This window comes from Peromyscus maniculatus, chromosome 6 (genome assembly GCF_049852395.1).
Source record: "Peromyscus maniculatus bairdii isolate BWxNUB_F1_BW_parent chromosome 6, HU_Pman_BW_mat_3.1, whole genome shotgun sequence".
In the NCBI taxonomy this organism is placed as follows: Eukaryota; Metazoa; Chordata; class Mammalia; order Rodentia; family Cricetidae; genus Peromyscus; species Peromyscus maniculatus.
This window is the reverse complement of record NC_134857.1, coordinates 13,480,116-13,496,120: the sequence shown is the minus strand read 5'-3', so window position 1 is coordinate 13,496,120 and position 16,005 is coordinate 13,480,116. Positions and strand designations below refer to the sequence as shown.

The window sequence follows — 16,005 nt, the reverse complement described above, 5'->3', positions numbered from 1 at the left end:
AATGGATAAAGAAAATGTGGTACATGTACACAATGGAGTATTAGTCAGTGGTTAAAAAAAAAAAATGAAAACATGAAATTTGTAGGTAAATGTATGAAACTAAAAAGAATCATCCTGAGTTGGGTAACCCAGAACCATAAATACAAACATGGTATGTACTCACTCTTTAAAGGATATTAGAGGCAAAGCAAGGATAACTAGGCTATAATTCACAACCCCAGAAAAGCTAGGGAAAAAGGACCCATGGAGGGTCCCAGAAAGGGAAAATAGTTAAGATCTCCTGGGTAAACTGGGGGGAGGGGGAGGAGGGGTGGGGGAGGGGAACAAGAGGGGCTGAGATGGCCCAGTGGAGCGAGGGACAGAGAGGGAGAGCAATGAAAAAGATATTTTGGTAGAGGGAACCATTAGAGGATTAGGGAGAAACCTGGTCCTAAGGAAATCCCCAGGAATCCACAAGGATGACACCAACTAAGACTCCTAGCAATAATGGAGAGGGTGCCTGAACTTACCTTCCTCTATAATCAGAGTAATGACTACCCTAACTGTCATCATAGAACCTACATCCAGTAACTGATGGAAGCAGATGCTGAGATCCACAACCAAGCACTGGGCTGAGCTCCTGGACTTCAGTTGAAGAGAGGGAGGAGGGATCACAGGAGCAAGTGAGGTCAAGATCATGATGGGGAAAACCAGAGACAGCTGACCCAAGCTGGTGGGAGCTCATGGACTCTGGGCTGTCAGCTGGGGAACATACATGGGACCAAACTAGGCCCTCCGAATGTGGGTGACAGTTATGTAGCTACATCTGTTTGGGGAGCCCCTGGCAGCGGGACCAGGACTTATCCTGGGCGCATGAAATGGCTTTTTGGAACACATTCCCTATGGTGGGATACCTTGCTCAGCCTGGCACAGGGAGGGGGACTTGGTCCTGCCATAACTTAGTATGCCAGATTTCGTTGACTCCCCAAGAGAGGCCTTACCCTCTCTGAGTGGATGGGGGGTGGGACTGGGGGAGGTTGGGGGGGGGGCAGGAGAAGGGAAAAGAGGAGGAACTGGGGGATTGGTATGTAAATGAAAAAAACAGGAGGATTGTAAGAACAGGATGCCCACATTCCCAAGAGGTGGGGTAGGTGGTTTTTGATCATTTAATGGTCATTAATTTATTTGGTCAAATAAAATTTAATTTGTCTTTGTTTAGTGGTTGGTTAAAAATTGTTATTGGTCATAGTCAATCTCTTTCTAAAAGAAGAAAGGAGGATATGGTATAGAAATGTATTATATAGAAATGATAGAATAATAGCCGGGCGGTGGTGGCGCACGCCTTTAATCCCAGCACTCGGGAGGCAGAGGCAGGCGGATCTCTGTGAGTTCGAGGCCAGCCTGGGCTACCAAGTGAGTTCCAGGAAAGGCGCAAAGCTATACAGAGAAACCCTGTCTCGAAAAAACCAAAAAAAAAAAAGAAATGATAGAATAAAACTGTCATTATTGAATCTACTCTGAAAAAAAAAAGATATAGTGTAGTGACATTTTATTTGTGCTGAAATGTGGTGATATTTTATGTGTAAATAAATAAGGTTTGCCTAGAGATCAGAGGTAATAGCAAGCCACCAACAAAAAAGTCAGGCAGTGGTAGCACATGCCCTTAATCTGATCACTTGGCAGGCAAGGACACACTAGGGAAGAGCCAAGCGTGGTGACACAGGCCTTTAATCCCAGTACCAACCATAGAGACCTGGAGGTCTGTACAGACAGGCAGTGACAAGGAAGTGAGGTAGCTGGGCTAAGAGCCAATGAGAAAGCAGAACAGTAAGGCAATAAAGGCTTAGGTTAGACAGGAAGTAGCCCCTTTTGGCAGCTGCAGAGCTGGAGAGGTAAGGTTGGTGGCTATCACTATTTCCCTGATCTCTAAGGCTTTCACCCCTTAAAAAAAAAAAAAAGAGTAGCTTGCTGCTGCTACAGGAAAACCATACAAAAGGCAAACAATACACACAGAATGTTAACAGACAACAGGCTCTAATCCTGCCTAAACACAGATATATTATTTTCATTTATTCACCTTATTTACTTTTTACAACACTGGATATCAAAGCCAAGACCACACACCCACAAACAAACATACTGATTTCTTTTTTAAAGTTCACCTTTACTTATGTGTCTGTGAGTACGCACACACACACATAGGTATCCACAGAGCCAGAAGCAGGTGTCAGATCCCCCAGAGCTAGTACTCCGGGCAGGCTGGTGTTCTGAGCTACCTGACATGGGTGATAGGGACCAAACTCTTGTTCTCTGAGAACGGGCTTTTAACCACTGAGCCATCTCTCCAGCCTCAAATATACTACTGACTTTTAACATCAGGTTATATAACATCAATACCTGTCCCACAAAATTATAGCAATATTTACTAGTTCCAACTTAGGAAATATTGTGAACCAAAAAATCTTTCTGTAATTTCTCTGTGGTGGTAAGAATACTTTAAAGCTTGGCTTGTATAACAATATTAATTTTGTGTGACAAAAACTTCAATTAACCAATGTAACTGATAATTAGCAGGAAAGTAAAATTTTCTATTAATTTACATGCCAGCTATCACTTAGATTTTTTTTAAACAAAGCTCTTACAAAAAGATGAAAAATAATATTAAAAAAAAAAAAGCTCTTAAGAATTTTTCTTTAGGAGTTGGGGATTTAGTTTAGTGGTAGAGCGCTTGCCTAGCAAGGGCAAGGCCCTGGGTTCGGTCCTCAGCTCTGGGGGAAAAAAAAAAATTTCTTTAAAATTTAGGATCTGATGGTCATAGCGTTTTTCCTTCAAGACTTTTTAAATTAACTCATGATACCAAAAAGAAAGAAAGGCATTTAAATCTGCATTTCTAGGACAATGTCTCCGAAGCTGCCTTATCATACTTACGAGCTCCTCCTTCTTCCTGAATCCAGTAAAGCACAGCACCAGGTTCAGCATGCTCGTACAGTACAGCGGCCGACAGGAGAAGGGCAGGGGCTGTGGAGGGCACAAGTGTAAACCAATGAGCTGCTTCTCTAGCTAGGGTTTAGAAAACATGGCCTCAAGCTTAACGATTTCTCCTCTTGCCAAGTTTTACTTGAACTTTCGGGTAACAAAAGTCTAACTCTATAAACCCCACAATATCTCCCCACCAGGTATGGTCAATTGGACACTCCTGTAATCAATCCCAGCATTCAGAAGGCTGAGACAGGAGGATTGTAAGTTCAAGGCCATCCAGGAATACAAGAAGCCCTTATCTCAAAATAAAGTTTTAAAAATGTAGATGGGCATAATGGCCCACTCCTTTAATCACAGCACTTGGGAGGCAGAGGAAGGTGGGATCTCTGAGTTCAAGGTCAGCCTAGTCTACAAAGTGAGAGCCAGGACTACACAGAGAAACCCTATCTTCAAGAAAAAAAGGACTTGTTGGCAAGCCTGATGACCTGGGTTTGAACCCTGAAATCACCATAATGAAAGGAAAGAACTGAACCCCCCAAGTAGTCCTCTTATACACACACACACACACACACACACACACACACACACACACACAGAGTTAAAAACCTGGGGGGGAGGCTAAAATAATTTTCCTAGTTAAAATTTTATGATAACAGATATGGCACCAGTTTTATGTGGAAAAAAAGAAAGGTTTATGTATACACACGTTTGGAAGCCAAGCCTCTGCAAATCTCTCCTAAGGCATTACAGGTGTAATAAGTAAGGCCATATGTACATGCTTTTACATACCCACAGTTCTCATTGTCTGACTTTCAATGACCTGGGGTTTGACTACTAAAAAATTAAAAAGGAATACATAAGAATAGCCCCTATTAATTACCATTTTGTTGAGGAGAAAGCACCTCATGTAGCCTAGAATGCACTAGACTCCAAATCCAATTTCCACCTCCAAGTGCTAGAATTACAGGCATGAGCAACACCATCCAGCAACTATGAATTATTCTAAGTGTTACATACATTCAACAATTAACAGGATTTTCTAATTAAAATTTTCAAAAACTTCATCAGCAAAACTGATCTTGAAGTCATGATAGCTGCATGCTTCTTACCTCTCCCTTTTGCGCACAGCTGAGTATAACCGGTGGCCCAACAATTCTACAGTCGGTCTTGCGTAAGTCATTGAAGACAGAGCTCTGGAAGTCAGTGACTACAAATACATTCTCAAATTCTGGAGAATCCAAATCTCCACATTCTTCCACTGAGTCCAGCTTTCCACAGGGTACTTTAATTTCCTAGGTTTTTTTTTTTAATATGGTTATTACAAATAAAACTCATTCATAGACCATATAAAATACATGACTCCCTAAAAAATGACTCCTGTACTTTTGTTTGTTTGTTTTTGTTTTTTGAAACAGGGTTTCTCTGTGTAGTTTTGGTGCCTGTCCTGGATCTCGCTTTGTAGACCAGGCTGGCCTGGAACTCACAGAGATTCGCCTGGCTCTGCCTCCCGAGTACTGGGATTAAAGGCGTGCGCCGCCACCGCCATCACCACTGCCCAGCGGGACTCCGGTACTTTTCTGACATCTTTAAGATTTGTAGAAAACTTAACTGTTAAAGCATACAATTACCAATGCCCCATACAATAGTGAAAAACTGTGTTTCTCTACCTCTATGTCATCTACCCCATCCACAGTAAGACCTTACAGATGGATACTGTGAAGACATGAACTTGGGCTCCATGACTCAGTGGCCTATAACCACCTAGCAAGCACAGTAAGTTCCAAGTACTAGAACACCACAAGTTTCCCTTTCTCTAGTTTTAGTTTTGGTGGTAACAGGAATTGAACCTAGAACTCTGAGCGTGCTAGGCAAGCACTCTAGTAATGAGCTATTGCCACTGCCTTCTTATTGCTTTTCTGAGGCAAGGTTTTACAACATTAGCCAGGCTAGCATGAACTCCTCTATATAACCCAGGCTGGCCTTGAACTCTCAGAAACCTTCCTGGCCTTAGACTGCTGAATGATGAGATTACAAGCGTAAGCCACCAGGTCCCACTTAAAAAAAAAATTAAGTACACATGTTTTGATACACTTCATCAGTCATCTGTTCACCACTTTTTATTCTGATCAGGAAAAATGATAACATACATTCACTGCTATCTTCAAAAAAATAAGAAAAAATATCATAAGCTATAAAATACCACAGTTTAACAAAAAGGTTTCTGATTAACATTCTCATTTCTTTTTTTTCTTTTTTTTTTTTTTAAGATTTATTTATTTATTATGTATACAGAAGAGGGTGCCAGATCTCATTGCAGATGGTTGTGAGCCACCATATGGGTGCTGGGAATTGAACTCAGGACCTCTGGAAGAGCATTCAGTGCTCTTAACCTCTGAGCCATCTCTCCAGTCCCAACATTCCTTTCAATACCTATGTTGTAAAGAGAGGTCATGAGCAAAACTAGCTGCATGGGACAAATGTACAATACACAAAGGCAAGTATCTTACAACAATTTAAAAAAAAAAAACAAGAATCAACATACTGAAGAGCCTACACAATTCCTGTGTAAAAAGAACAGAAAAAAGAATTCTGAATGGAGCTGAATGGTGGTGCACGCCATTAATCCCAGCACTCGGGAGGCAGATGCCAGTCTGGTCTACAGAATGAGTTCAGGACAGCCAGGGATACACAGAAAAACACTACCCCAAAATAAATAAATAACTCTGAATTGATAAATAAATTATTTGGGCTTTAATTTGAAAGACTGGAGTGATGAGACAAACCAGCTATCCTTGAAGTTTTTTGTTTTGTTTTGCTATTCCTGGCTGTCCTGGAACTTTCTCTGTAGACCAGGCTAGCCTTGAACTCACAGAGATCCGCCTGCCTCTGCATCCCAAGTGCTGGGATTAAAGGCGTGCACCACCACCACCCAGCTATCCTTGACGTTCTTATACTGAACCCCAAACCCAAAATGAAGAGTGAAGCTTTATCTCACAAGGTGATTATATGTGGGTAAAAGGATGTTAACAGCAGAGATGTACTACAAAGAAACAAGACCAGGAGGGATACAACAAGGAAACCCCGTGCAGGCCAAGAGAGGTTTCGGGACTCTAAACCTGCTGGCACCAATTCCAACTGGCTCTCAAAACTGAGAAAATAAAGTGCTGTTGCATAAGCTCTCTAGTCTGTGTTAAATTGTTCCTGCGTCCCTAGGAAACTAATGTAACTGAAGGCCAGGCCATTGGCTCAGCAGTAAAATGCTTGCCTAGCATGCAGGAGACCCTGGGTTCAATCCGTCAAAATACAATAATGATTATTTTGGAGATGGACTAGAAAATTAGATATATTACAAATTCTGAGACACAATAATTGATTATTGGTATTAATAATTTGGAAAAACAATAAGAATTCAAACTAAATAAAATTAATGGGAAAAAGTACTAAAACATGTAAAGAAAATTATCAGATCTTTGTACACATTACGTCCTTGATTTAAATTAAATGAGAAGTCTCTAAAATTTGTATTTATAATAAATGCTAGTTTTGGATTTCAAAAACAACCCAATTCTAAAATAAGTATAAGCTACTTTCTACATTTCTAATTCAGAGTGCACATACATCTCATGCCTGATCCAATCACCAGAGTGAAGCAATTCAATCGAAGGAAGTGAGGCATGCCACATGCAATGAGATGCTTGACCTACCATATTAATAACACTTTTTATTAATTTTTCATCCGATTTTCCAGGACAACTTTCTTTTATCTTTATAACAGGGACTTCCATTATCTTAACAGTCTGTGGAAAAGAGACTTAAGTATAAGATTAAGAAAAGATAGGTGGGTGAAGAATCTCATCTGGAAATGAACTACAAACCCAAACTCCTTACCTTTACGGCCTTTAGAAGCTCTTCTTGTTCCCCAGCTTCCTGGACCAGTATCAATCTTGTTTCAACCTGAGGCATCTCTTCTATTGAAATGTAAAATGTTTTAATGTGGTTATAGGGTATCAACAGCACAATCAGTACTTCCTAGGCTTTCCTCCTAGCTAGAAAGTCTTCTATCTCTGAGGAGAGTAGAAAATTCCCGAATGTTAAAATAATCTAATTCTGAGTTTCCTACAAAAATACTTGACTATGTATCACTTTAAAAAAAAAAGATACATTGTAGTAAAAGACATACAAACAACAACCAAAAAATAATTCCCCCAAAGAAGCATTATCATGCATATCCTCCTTCTTAGAGCACAGGAAACTTTAGGAAAGACCATCTACAAAGCAGTGAATTAAAAGTGGTTCCTCGCCGATGGTGGCGCACGTGGATCTCTGTGAGTTCAAGGCCAGCCTGGACTACAGAGTTCCAGGGAAGGCACAAAGCTACACAGAGAGACCCTGTCTCGGAAAAAAAAAAAAAAATGGTTTTGGGGTTGGGGATTTAGCAAGCACAAGGCCCTGGGTTCGGTCCTCAGCTCTGAAAAAAAAAAAAAAAAAAAAAAAAAAGTGGTTCCTCACTTAAACATCAACAAATTCTAGCTTAGCAATACTAAGAAGCAATATCAACACTAGAACACTCCTTTTTCAAACTGGGGAAGCCTTAACTCAAATGATGGACAGAGAATGTAGACGTAGACTAGTTACTCAATAGACATGCTCTAACTTAACAACTGTTACATCAGTTACCAAAAAATCAGCAGCTGGTACTTTAGGATCAAAGTAACAATTCTGTGTTTTTAAAAGCAGACAACAGGCTTACCGTCAACATTTGAAGTAGATGCCAGGCACAAGTTTTCCTTGGAAGTTTCAGTAACTTTAGAATCAAAGATGGAAGAATCTGCCAAGCTTGTTATCTCAGTAGGAGATGTTAATACGCTGTTGTCAGCCATTGTCTGTACTACTTTTTGGAGGCTGAAAAACAAAATTTGAAATTTGAATACATGAAACAAACCTGGCCACTGAGCAACAACAAACATTAGACCAGTGAGTGTTTCTCACCCTTCCTAATGCTGCCACCCCTTAATACAGTTCATGCTGTAGTGACTTACCCCAAAAAATTATTTCATTGCTACTTCATAACTGTAATTTTGCTGTTATGAATCATAATGTAAATATCTGATACTCGGGATATCTGATGTGACTACCAAAGGGATCTTGACCCACAGATTGAGAACCACTGCATTAGAAGCTGTACTTGGATCATGTAAAATGTATCAGCTGGGCCCATGTGGTAGGGGGTCGTCATGCCTGGAATCAGCACCAGGGAGGTGGAGGAAGAAAGATCAGGAATAGGAGGTCATCTCTGGCAACATGAATTCAAAGCCAATTTGGAGTACAAGAGACCCTGTTTCAAAACCTCCTTGGGTCTAGGTCTCCTCTTCTGTAAAATAAAGCTACTCCGAACTGGTTTATAGAAATACAGCAACAAAGAACTATCAAAGAGCATCAGAGGAACACAGAAAACCCCCTGACATAAGCACACAAAAGGTGGTCACAAGTGCGTTCCCACTTCTCTCTTCCTCATCTGTCTTCAACCCGTTTCTCTTCCAAAACGTCCACACAACAGCTACCTACAATACCCATCTTTATCCTCTGCCTCGTTCCCCCTGCCCAAATGCCTGCCCGTCTCAAATCCAGTGCCAAGCTCCATGAGTCACAATGATTTCTGAGCAGTTTTGAGGCTAAACTGCAATGTACTTTATAACTGTGCACATTTAGTAGTGATCAGCTCTACTTAGCATGTTCTCTACTCAATCCTCACTCTTGACTCAACCTTCATGGACTTCTCAGAGCCTTCCACGGGTAATTGTGCAGCTTACATATTGTTGACATGTTTATATTAATTTCCAAATATCTCTAAGATTTGACAAGACGAATAAATATAAATAAGTACCAATATAAATCTGGACTATGAAAGAAAGTTCTTAGATTTCTAGTGTTCTACCCAGAGTTCCCCAAAGACCATCAAGAGACCACCAAATCCAGTGCAAAAGCAGAGTCTTTTTATTGTTGCACGTTAGCTGGGACCTCTCTGTCTGGTGCAGCAGCAGAGCAGGAGAGACCCCGAGTAGCAATGGGGCAGGGTTTATAGGGGCAAAGCAAGGGGTGGGTCTTAGGGCCGACAGACCACATAGGACCAGACTCAGGACTGGTTTATGCAAGTGGCATGCTAGTAACTTTTAATCGGCTAGGTTAGTAAAGGGGTTATAGTTACCCATTTTGGGGCAGGCCTGGACAAGTCCCACACTTTGTCCTTGAGCTGCTGTGGAGGCAGGCTGGCCTAGCACGTACTGACTGTGGGGACTAGGACTAGCTCAGTGGCCCAGGCTTGGTGTGTCCTATCTCCCTGTCCCTGACAGCAGGGGCATCAGTGATTGTCTTTTGTTCACGGCCCTCCCAGAAACTGCTTGCTGAGTCTCAAGAAACTGAAATTGAGGCCTGACACCTGAGAGAAGGCTGAGCAGCCTGTGATGGCGTCCACTTGGTGCTTTCACTAGGACCTAAGAACTGAAAAGTTAAGCAAGCAGGTTAGAAAGTTTAACTGAAGTATAAAGCTGGAGTTTGTAGCTAGTGGTAAAGTGCTTGCCAATCATGCTGCAGACCCTGGGCTTTATACCCAACTTGGGAGGGGGGCAAATTTCTTAACTTAATGTAACAGTCTCATCTTTACATCACAGCTCATGACTGGTCCACTTTTCCCTACTTCAGATTCAGAGAGTCTACACTGCTCTGGATTCTTAGTAAAGAAACAGTTTAAACTGTATGCTTTTGAAAATCAGTAAGGTTTGAATCTTCACTTCTGGATGGTGAGTCTAGGTAGTACAAAATGTACACACAACAGACCTACACATGGTTGTAAAAATCATACACTCACAAGTCAGACATCTGTTTCCTAGCTCAGCTCTGCATTAAGCCTCAGTTTCTGTATGAGGGAAGCAGATCTGGATTGCAACTCAAATTCAGGTTGTGATAGAAATTGAATAGGTATTTTGAAATGACAAATAACTATTCATATTTATACAATATTCACAATTCAGTACTGTTTATTGTCTTCCATAGGAATCACTATTCTAAAGTTCTCTATAGAGTGCTCCAACAGTTGTCTTTATTCAGAATCAATTACAAATTCCACACAATCTTTTTCCTACATCTTCTAAAAATCATTTCTAGTGAAAAACGCAAGGTTCTAAGTCACTTAAAGAAATGTCACAACATAATGACTTCTATCAACATTCTGTTATATACCCATAGACCAGTGTCTTGGTCAGCCATCATCAGAGAAGCTTGAAGCAGCAGTAGATGGGAAACAATACAGAAACCCACAGCCAGACATTATGCAGAGAGTGAGATACTTTGGAACACTCAGCCCTAAACAGGATGATGTCTCCATCAGAAGAGGAGGAGGAGAGAGTCTAAGAGTCGGAGGGGATGGAGGACACAAGGAAACAAGGCCTTCTAAATCAACAGGACTGATGCACACATGAACTCAGAGACAGAAGCATGCGCAGGGCCTGCAAAGGTCCAAGCCAAATGGGGTCCCAGCACTGAGAGGAGGAAGTTGACATGATCTCCCATCTCTAAGCAAGAAGCTATCTCCAATTGACAACCACTCAAAAGAAGAATACAGTGTTCTCCTAAGTCTCACTGAGTGTACAGTCACGAAGGGCAGGCTCCATACCCACAGTAGGTGGACAACGGAAAGTGAACTGTGGTATTCTTGTGGAAATATTTTGCCTCATAATTCTGTCTGGGCATTTTTTTACCTTACTGGTCTTCCGTTTATATACTGTTTTGTGCTTTTATGGTTTTTCTGTGTGTGTCTCTCTGTTTGTGTATGTGCTTCTCATCCTTTTTCTTTGGATTTTCTTCCTGATTTTTCTATTCTGTTTTTCTTGTTCATTTTCTAAAGAGACAGAGAAAGAAGCTGTGGAATTGGGTAGGTGGAGAGGTAGGGAGATGGGGAGGATCTAGGAAAAGAAATGATCGAATGTACTGTATTAAAAAAAATCCAAAAAAGAAAAAAAATACTGGGGAGGCAGAGGCAGGTCATCTCTGAATCTGAGGCCAGTCTGGTCTATAGAAAGAGTGCCAAGACAACCAGCGAAACACAGAGAAACCGTGTCTCAAAAATACCAAAAAGAAAAAAAATCTATTTTCAATTAAAAAAAAAAAAAAGAGCCAGGTATAGTGGCCCACCTTAACCCAGCAACTGGGAGCAGAGGCAGATGGATCTCTGTGAGTTCAAGGACAGCCTGGTCTACATAGTGAGTTCCAGGACAGCCAGGGCTAAAATGAGACCATGTCTGAAAAAAGAACAACCTAAAAAATAAAAATAAATGTTTTTTAAAAAGAAAAAAAGCAAGACATGGTGGTGAACTCCCGGAGGCTAAGGCCGGAGGATGACTGTGAATTTGAGGCCCGTCTGGATTAGAGTGAGACGCTGGGCCAAGCCTTGGGGTGCACACCTTTTACTCCAAAATTCAGGAGGCGACCCTGTTTCAAAAAAGGGCTGGAGAGGGGGAGAAGGAAAGGGAGAGGAGGGAGAGGTGGTCAGCTTTCAGGACGGACACGATTTGATTTGGCTGACTGACGCTCTTTTGAGGAGGGATCTTGCAATGTGACCCTTGCCGGCCTGGAATTCACTATGAAACTCCAGGTAATCCTCCTGTGTCAGCATTCCTGAGAGTTGGGATTAAAGGTTCACAAAAACAAGCTAGGTTAAAGAAATCAAAATGTTCAATAAATCAAAAAGACCATTTGACTACTCAGCAGAGAAAAACAATGAAAGCATGAAATTTGCAGGCAAATGGATGGAACTAGAAAAAATCATCCTGAGTGAGGTAACCCAAACCCAGAAAGACAGTCATGGTATGTACTCACTCATAAGTGGATTCTAGATATAAAATAAAGAACAATCAGACCACAACCCATAGAACCATGGAGGCTATATATATATATATATAGCGTGGAGGTCCCTAGGACGACTGTGGCTTATAATAAATTTCGGTTTTACTCAATTACTGAAAAAAAAAAAAATAGCCAAATGAATGGAAACACATGAACTATGAACCAAAGGCTGAGGGGCCCCCAGCTGGATCAGGCCCTCTGAATAGGTGAGACAGTTGATTGGCTTGATCAGTTTGGGAGGCAACTAGGCAGTGGGACCAAGTCCTGTGCTCATTGCATGAGTTGGCTGTTTGAAACCTGGAGCTTATGAAGGGACACTTGGCTCAGTTTGGGAGGAAGGGACTGGACCTCCCTGGACTGAGTCTACCAGGTTGATCGCAGTCCTCGGGGGAGGACTTGTCCTGGAGGAGGTGGGAATGGGGGTAGGCTGGGGGTAAGGGGAGGGGGTGGGAGGGGGGAGAATAGGGGAACCCATGGCTGATATGTAGAACTGAATGGTATTGTAAAATAAAATTATATATATATATGGACCATTTGAGGGGCTGGAGTGATGGCTCAGAGGTTAAGAGCACTGGCTGCTCTTCCAGAAGTCCTGAGTTCAACTCCTAGCAACCACATGGTGGCTCACAACCATCTATGATGAGATCTGGTGCCCTCTGGCATGCAGGCAGAACACTATACATAATAAATAAATAAAATAAAAATAAAAGACCATTTGGGCTGCTCATGGTAGTAAAAGCAGGAGGAGCACATGAAGCCTGATCTCAAAAAAGCCAAAAGCAGTAATTAATGAAATGTTTAGTAGAACACAGTGCTTAAAGCTTCCCCCTGGGGCTGGAGAGACGGCTGGAGACTAAACTGACTGTTCCTCCAGAGGACCCAGGTTCAATTCCCAGCACCCACATGGCAGCTCACAACTGTCTGTAACTCCAAAATCTAACACCCTCACATAGATATATATGCAGGCAAAACACCAATACTCATAAAAATTTTAAAATTTTAAAAAACTTTCCCCTAATAAATAAACTCCAACTGTGCTTCATTAAAAAGAGGTTAGTAGAAAGAATTTCGAATGTTTCCAATGAAAGGAGTGATGTGACATACCATTACCCTGATCTGATCATACACACTGTATAAACGTACTAGAATATACTAAGGCTTGAAGTGTAGCTTAGTGGTAAAGCATGAAGGATGGATGTTCTGGGTTCAACCCTTCAGCCCCAGAGGAAAAAAGAAATGTCAAAATACAGCCCATAATTACGTATAATCATGCATCAACGTCAAGACTTCACAATGTGTGTATGTGTGTGCGTATTTGTGTGTGTGTATGCATTGTAATATGTGTGCGTGTGCGTGTGCGTGTTTTAAAGACAGGTTTTTTGGTTTTTCAAGACATGGCTTCTCATGTAACATTGGCTGTCCTAAAACTTGCTCCATTGACCAGGCTGGCCTCAAACTCAGAGATCCACTTGCCTCTACCTCCCGAGTGCTGGAATTAAAGGCGTGAACTAACACTATCCCACTTTCACTATACATTTTTAGAGATACTTTAATTTATATAACCCTCTTTAACTTAAAATGCTTAAATTCTTAAATTCGCTGGGCGGTGGTGGCGCACACCTTTAATTCCAGCACTTGGGAGACAGAGCCAGATGGATCTCTGAGTCCGAGGCCAGCCTGGTCTACAGAGCGAGATCCAGGACAGGCTCCAAAACTACACAGAGAAACCCTGTCTCGAAAAACCAAAAAGAAAAAGGAAAAAAAAAAAAAAAGAAAATGCTTAAATGCATATATCATTTGTTTCCAAAACAGCTTCAAAATTTACAGCAAAAGAGCTACATGGTAAATAATGATATAACTAGCATCCAAAAATCTGATCAAACTAAAATGCACCAATCACATTTTTGAGTTTTTAAAAATAAACACAACAGAATCAGTGACCATAAAACAACACATCTTTGTCTCGGGGTGCAGCTCGGCAGTAGCACGCATGAAGTCATCCCCAATTAACTCATGAGCCAGGCACAGTGAAAATACACCTGTAATCCGAACACTCAGGTGGAGGCAAGCACGTCAGAAGATCATTGTCACCCTTGGCTCCACAGTACATGGGCCCGTTTAAACAAAGGGTCATTTTAGCTGCTCTTTTAAATTAGGTTTCTTCATAAAAACGTTATCCAGCGTAAAGAATCAAATTACAACAGTGAATATGTTATTAGTAACTGTGATTAGTTCTCATTTGCTTAGAGCTTAATATTTTACAGGCACGATCCCAAATCTTTTTCCTTGCCATTCGCTTTAACCTTTGCAGCCATCCATCCTAGCAGACGACTACTGCTGCCACATGCAGTTTGTGGCTAAGGAAAGCTGCCCACAAGGCGAGCGACTCCAAGCGGGGTCCAAATGCACCGAGAGCGCGTCCTTAACCACTAACCACACACATCTGTGGCCGGGAAGGGGCGGGGCGGCCAGCGCTTTATATTTAAAAATCGAAAATCGGAATTCCGCAGGAATTCCAGAGGGAAACCGCAGGGCAATCAGGGCAGCTGGGGCTGCGGCGGCGGGGCGGGCGGGCGGGCGGCCAAAGCCCGCGCCCCCGCTGCGCCCTTCCCCCGGCGCCCGGCGGCAGCGCCCCAGGAGGGGACCGGGATCGGACCGCGAGGAAGGGCCGGGGGGACAGCGGACGCGGGAGAGGACGGGCAGGGGTGGCGGGAGCGGGCGGCAGGCGTGGAGCCGCGGTCGGCCGGACGCCAGCGCCCACGGCTCGGGGCGCTCGTCCCCACTCACCCCTCAGTCCACCACGCCGAGACGGAGAGGCAGCCACTCCGGCGCGGTCCCCGGCTCTTCTCCTCACACGCTCACTCCGCTCGCCGGCGCCGCCATGGCTCGAGGGAGGCGGCCGCGGCCGATTCAAAAATCCAGCCGCCCTCCCTAAGAGCCATGCTGATTGGCGCCCTCTGTCAACCCCCTTCTGATAGGCTGGAGCCCCGAAGGGCGTGCTGATTGGTCACAGCCCAAGGCCCGCCTCCAGGCGCGGCCGGTGGATTGGCTGTGCGTGGCTTTCAAATGAGCTAAACGGCCGTAGCGTGGGGACGTCAGCGGAGTGCCCGGATGCGATAGCAGGTGTTTCTGTGGTTACCGCTTGTTTACTCAGTAAACAGCCCATTTCCCAGGGAGCAGGGCCTCGCTCTACCGGCTCCTCCAACTTCAGGGGAAAGCACCACTGCTTCTTTAAGGACCAGCCTGCATCTGAGCAGCTGAAAATGCGTGAGATCTTAGACTCTCTGCGGCTCGCTGCTTCAGGGCTGCCCCGCCCTCCGCACCCTGGCGTAAAGGTCCCTCGGTCTAGACTAGAAGTGACCAGCTTTTCCCCTGGGGTCAGGATTGCTATTCTGAACGTTGTTTCCAGATGTAATGTTCTACACTTCTAGCCGAGTGTAGTGACCCTACTACTGAGGAGGATGAGGCTGGAGGTGGAGGACAAGGCCAGCCTACACACAGTGACCCGTCTCAAAACAATTATTTTTCAGTTAAAAAAAAACAAAAAAACCAAGTGATTGTTGACTTAAATGGAAAAGGAGTGAATCTGTTGCTAAGCCCTCAAATCTCAATAAAAGGTAGAAAAGTAAATTTCTTGTTTTAGATTTATTTATTTTATTTGTCCAACTTTTTTGCCTGCATGTATGTATTTTCCCTGAATGTATGTGCCTGGTGCCCTTGGAGGACCTGGTACCTTGAAGTTAAGAAGAGGGAGACTGGGATCCCCTGGGACTGGAATTACAGAAGATCATGCATCACCATGTGGGTGCTAGGAATCACACTCAGGACCTCTGTAAGAGCAACAAATTCTTTTAACCATTATCCAACTCTCCAGCCAAAAACTACTACTTTAAAAACAACACAACTTCTTTCTAGTTTTGCCAGGCAACTTTAGCAGCTTGAAAAGGTTGTGGTGCGATTCACAGAATGAGTAGAGCAGTCTATAGTCATAGTTTTTCCTGCTTACAAGTATCTACGGTCTGCCTTTCACTAAAATTCTATACTGGCTGTTAAGGAGGAAGAAAACTAGGCATTGAAACTGCCCTCCGGAGTGTGCTTGCATACTTAAGCTTGGGTGTGTCTGGCATTCCAGACATTCTCATCACTAAA

The 16,005-nt window shown here is 43.0% G+C and overlaps 1 protein-coding gene across 8 annotated transcripts in view; it reads right to left on the bottom strand.

Annotated features, from left to right (window-relative positions):
- The window catches only part of Ect2 (epithelial cell transforming 2), a 64,049-nt gene extending 49,204 nt beyond the window's left edge, over window positions 1-14,845 (bottom strand). For 4 of the 8 annotated variants that reach the window (XR_013052013.1, XM_042278864.2, XM_076573966.1 and 1 more), the window contains exons 1-6: window positions 14,644-14,832; window positions 7,709-7,860; window positions 6,847-6,926; window positions 6,663-6,755; window positions 4,068-4,250; window positions 2,908-2,997 (exon numbers count right to left, since the gene is read on the bottom strand). Coding sequence is in view for 7 of the 8 variants with exons in the window: in XM_042278864.2 (XP_042134798.1) it covers window positions 2,908-2,997; window positions 4,068-4,250; window positions 6,663-6,755; window positions 6,847-6,926; window positions 7,709-7,838 (576 nt within the window). In the remaining variant the exon portion in view is untranslated. Of the gene's footprint in view, window positions 1-2,907; window positions 2,998-4,067; window positions 4,251-6,662; window positions 6,756-6,846; window positions 6,927-7,708; window positions 7,861-9,394; window positions 9,457-14,643 lie in introns of all 8 variants that reach the window. The other 4 variants (XM_042278868.2, XM_076573969.1, XM_076573967.1 and 1 more) reach the window with 2 other exon arrangements.
- Window positions 14,846-16,005: the final 1,160 nt, after the last annotated feature.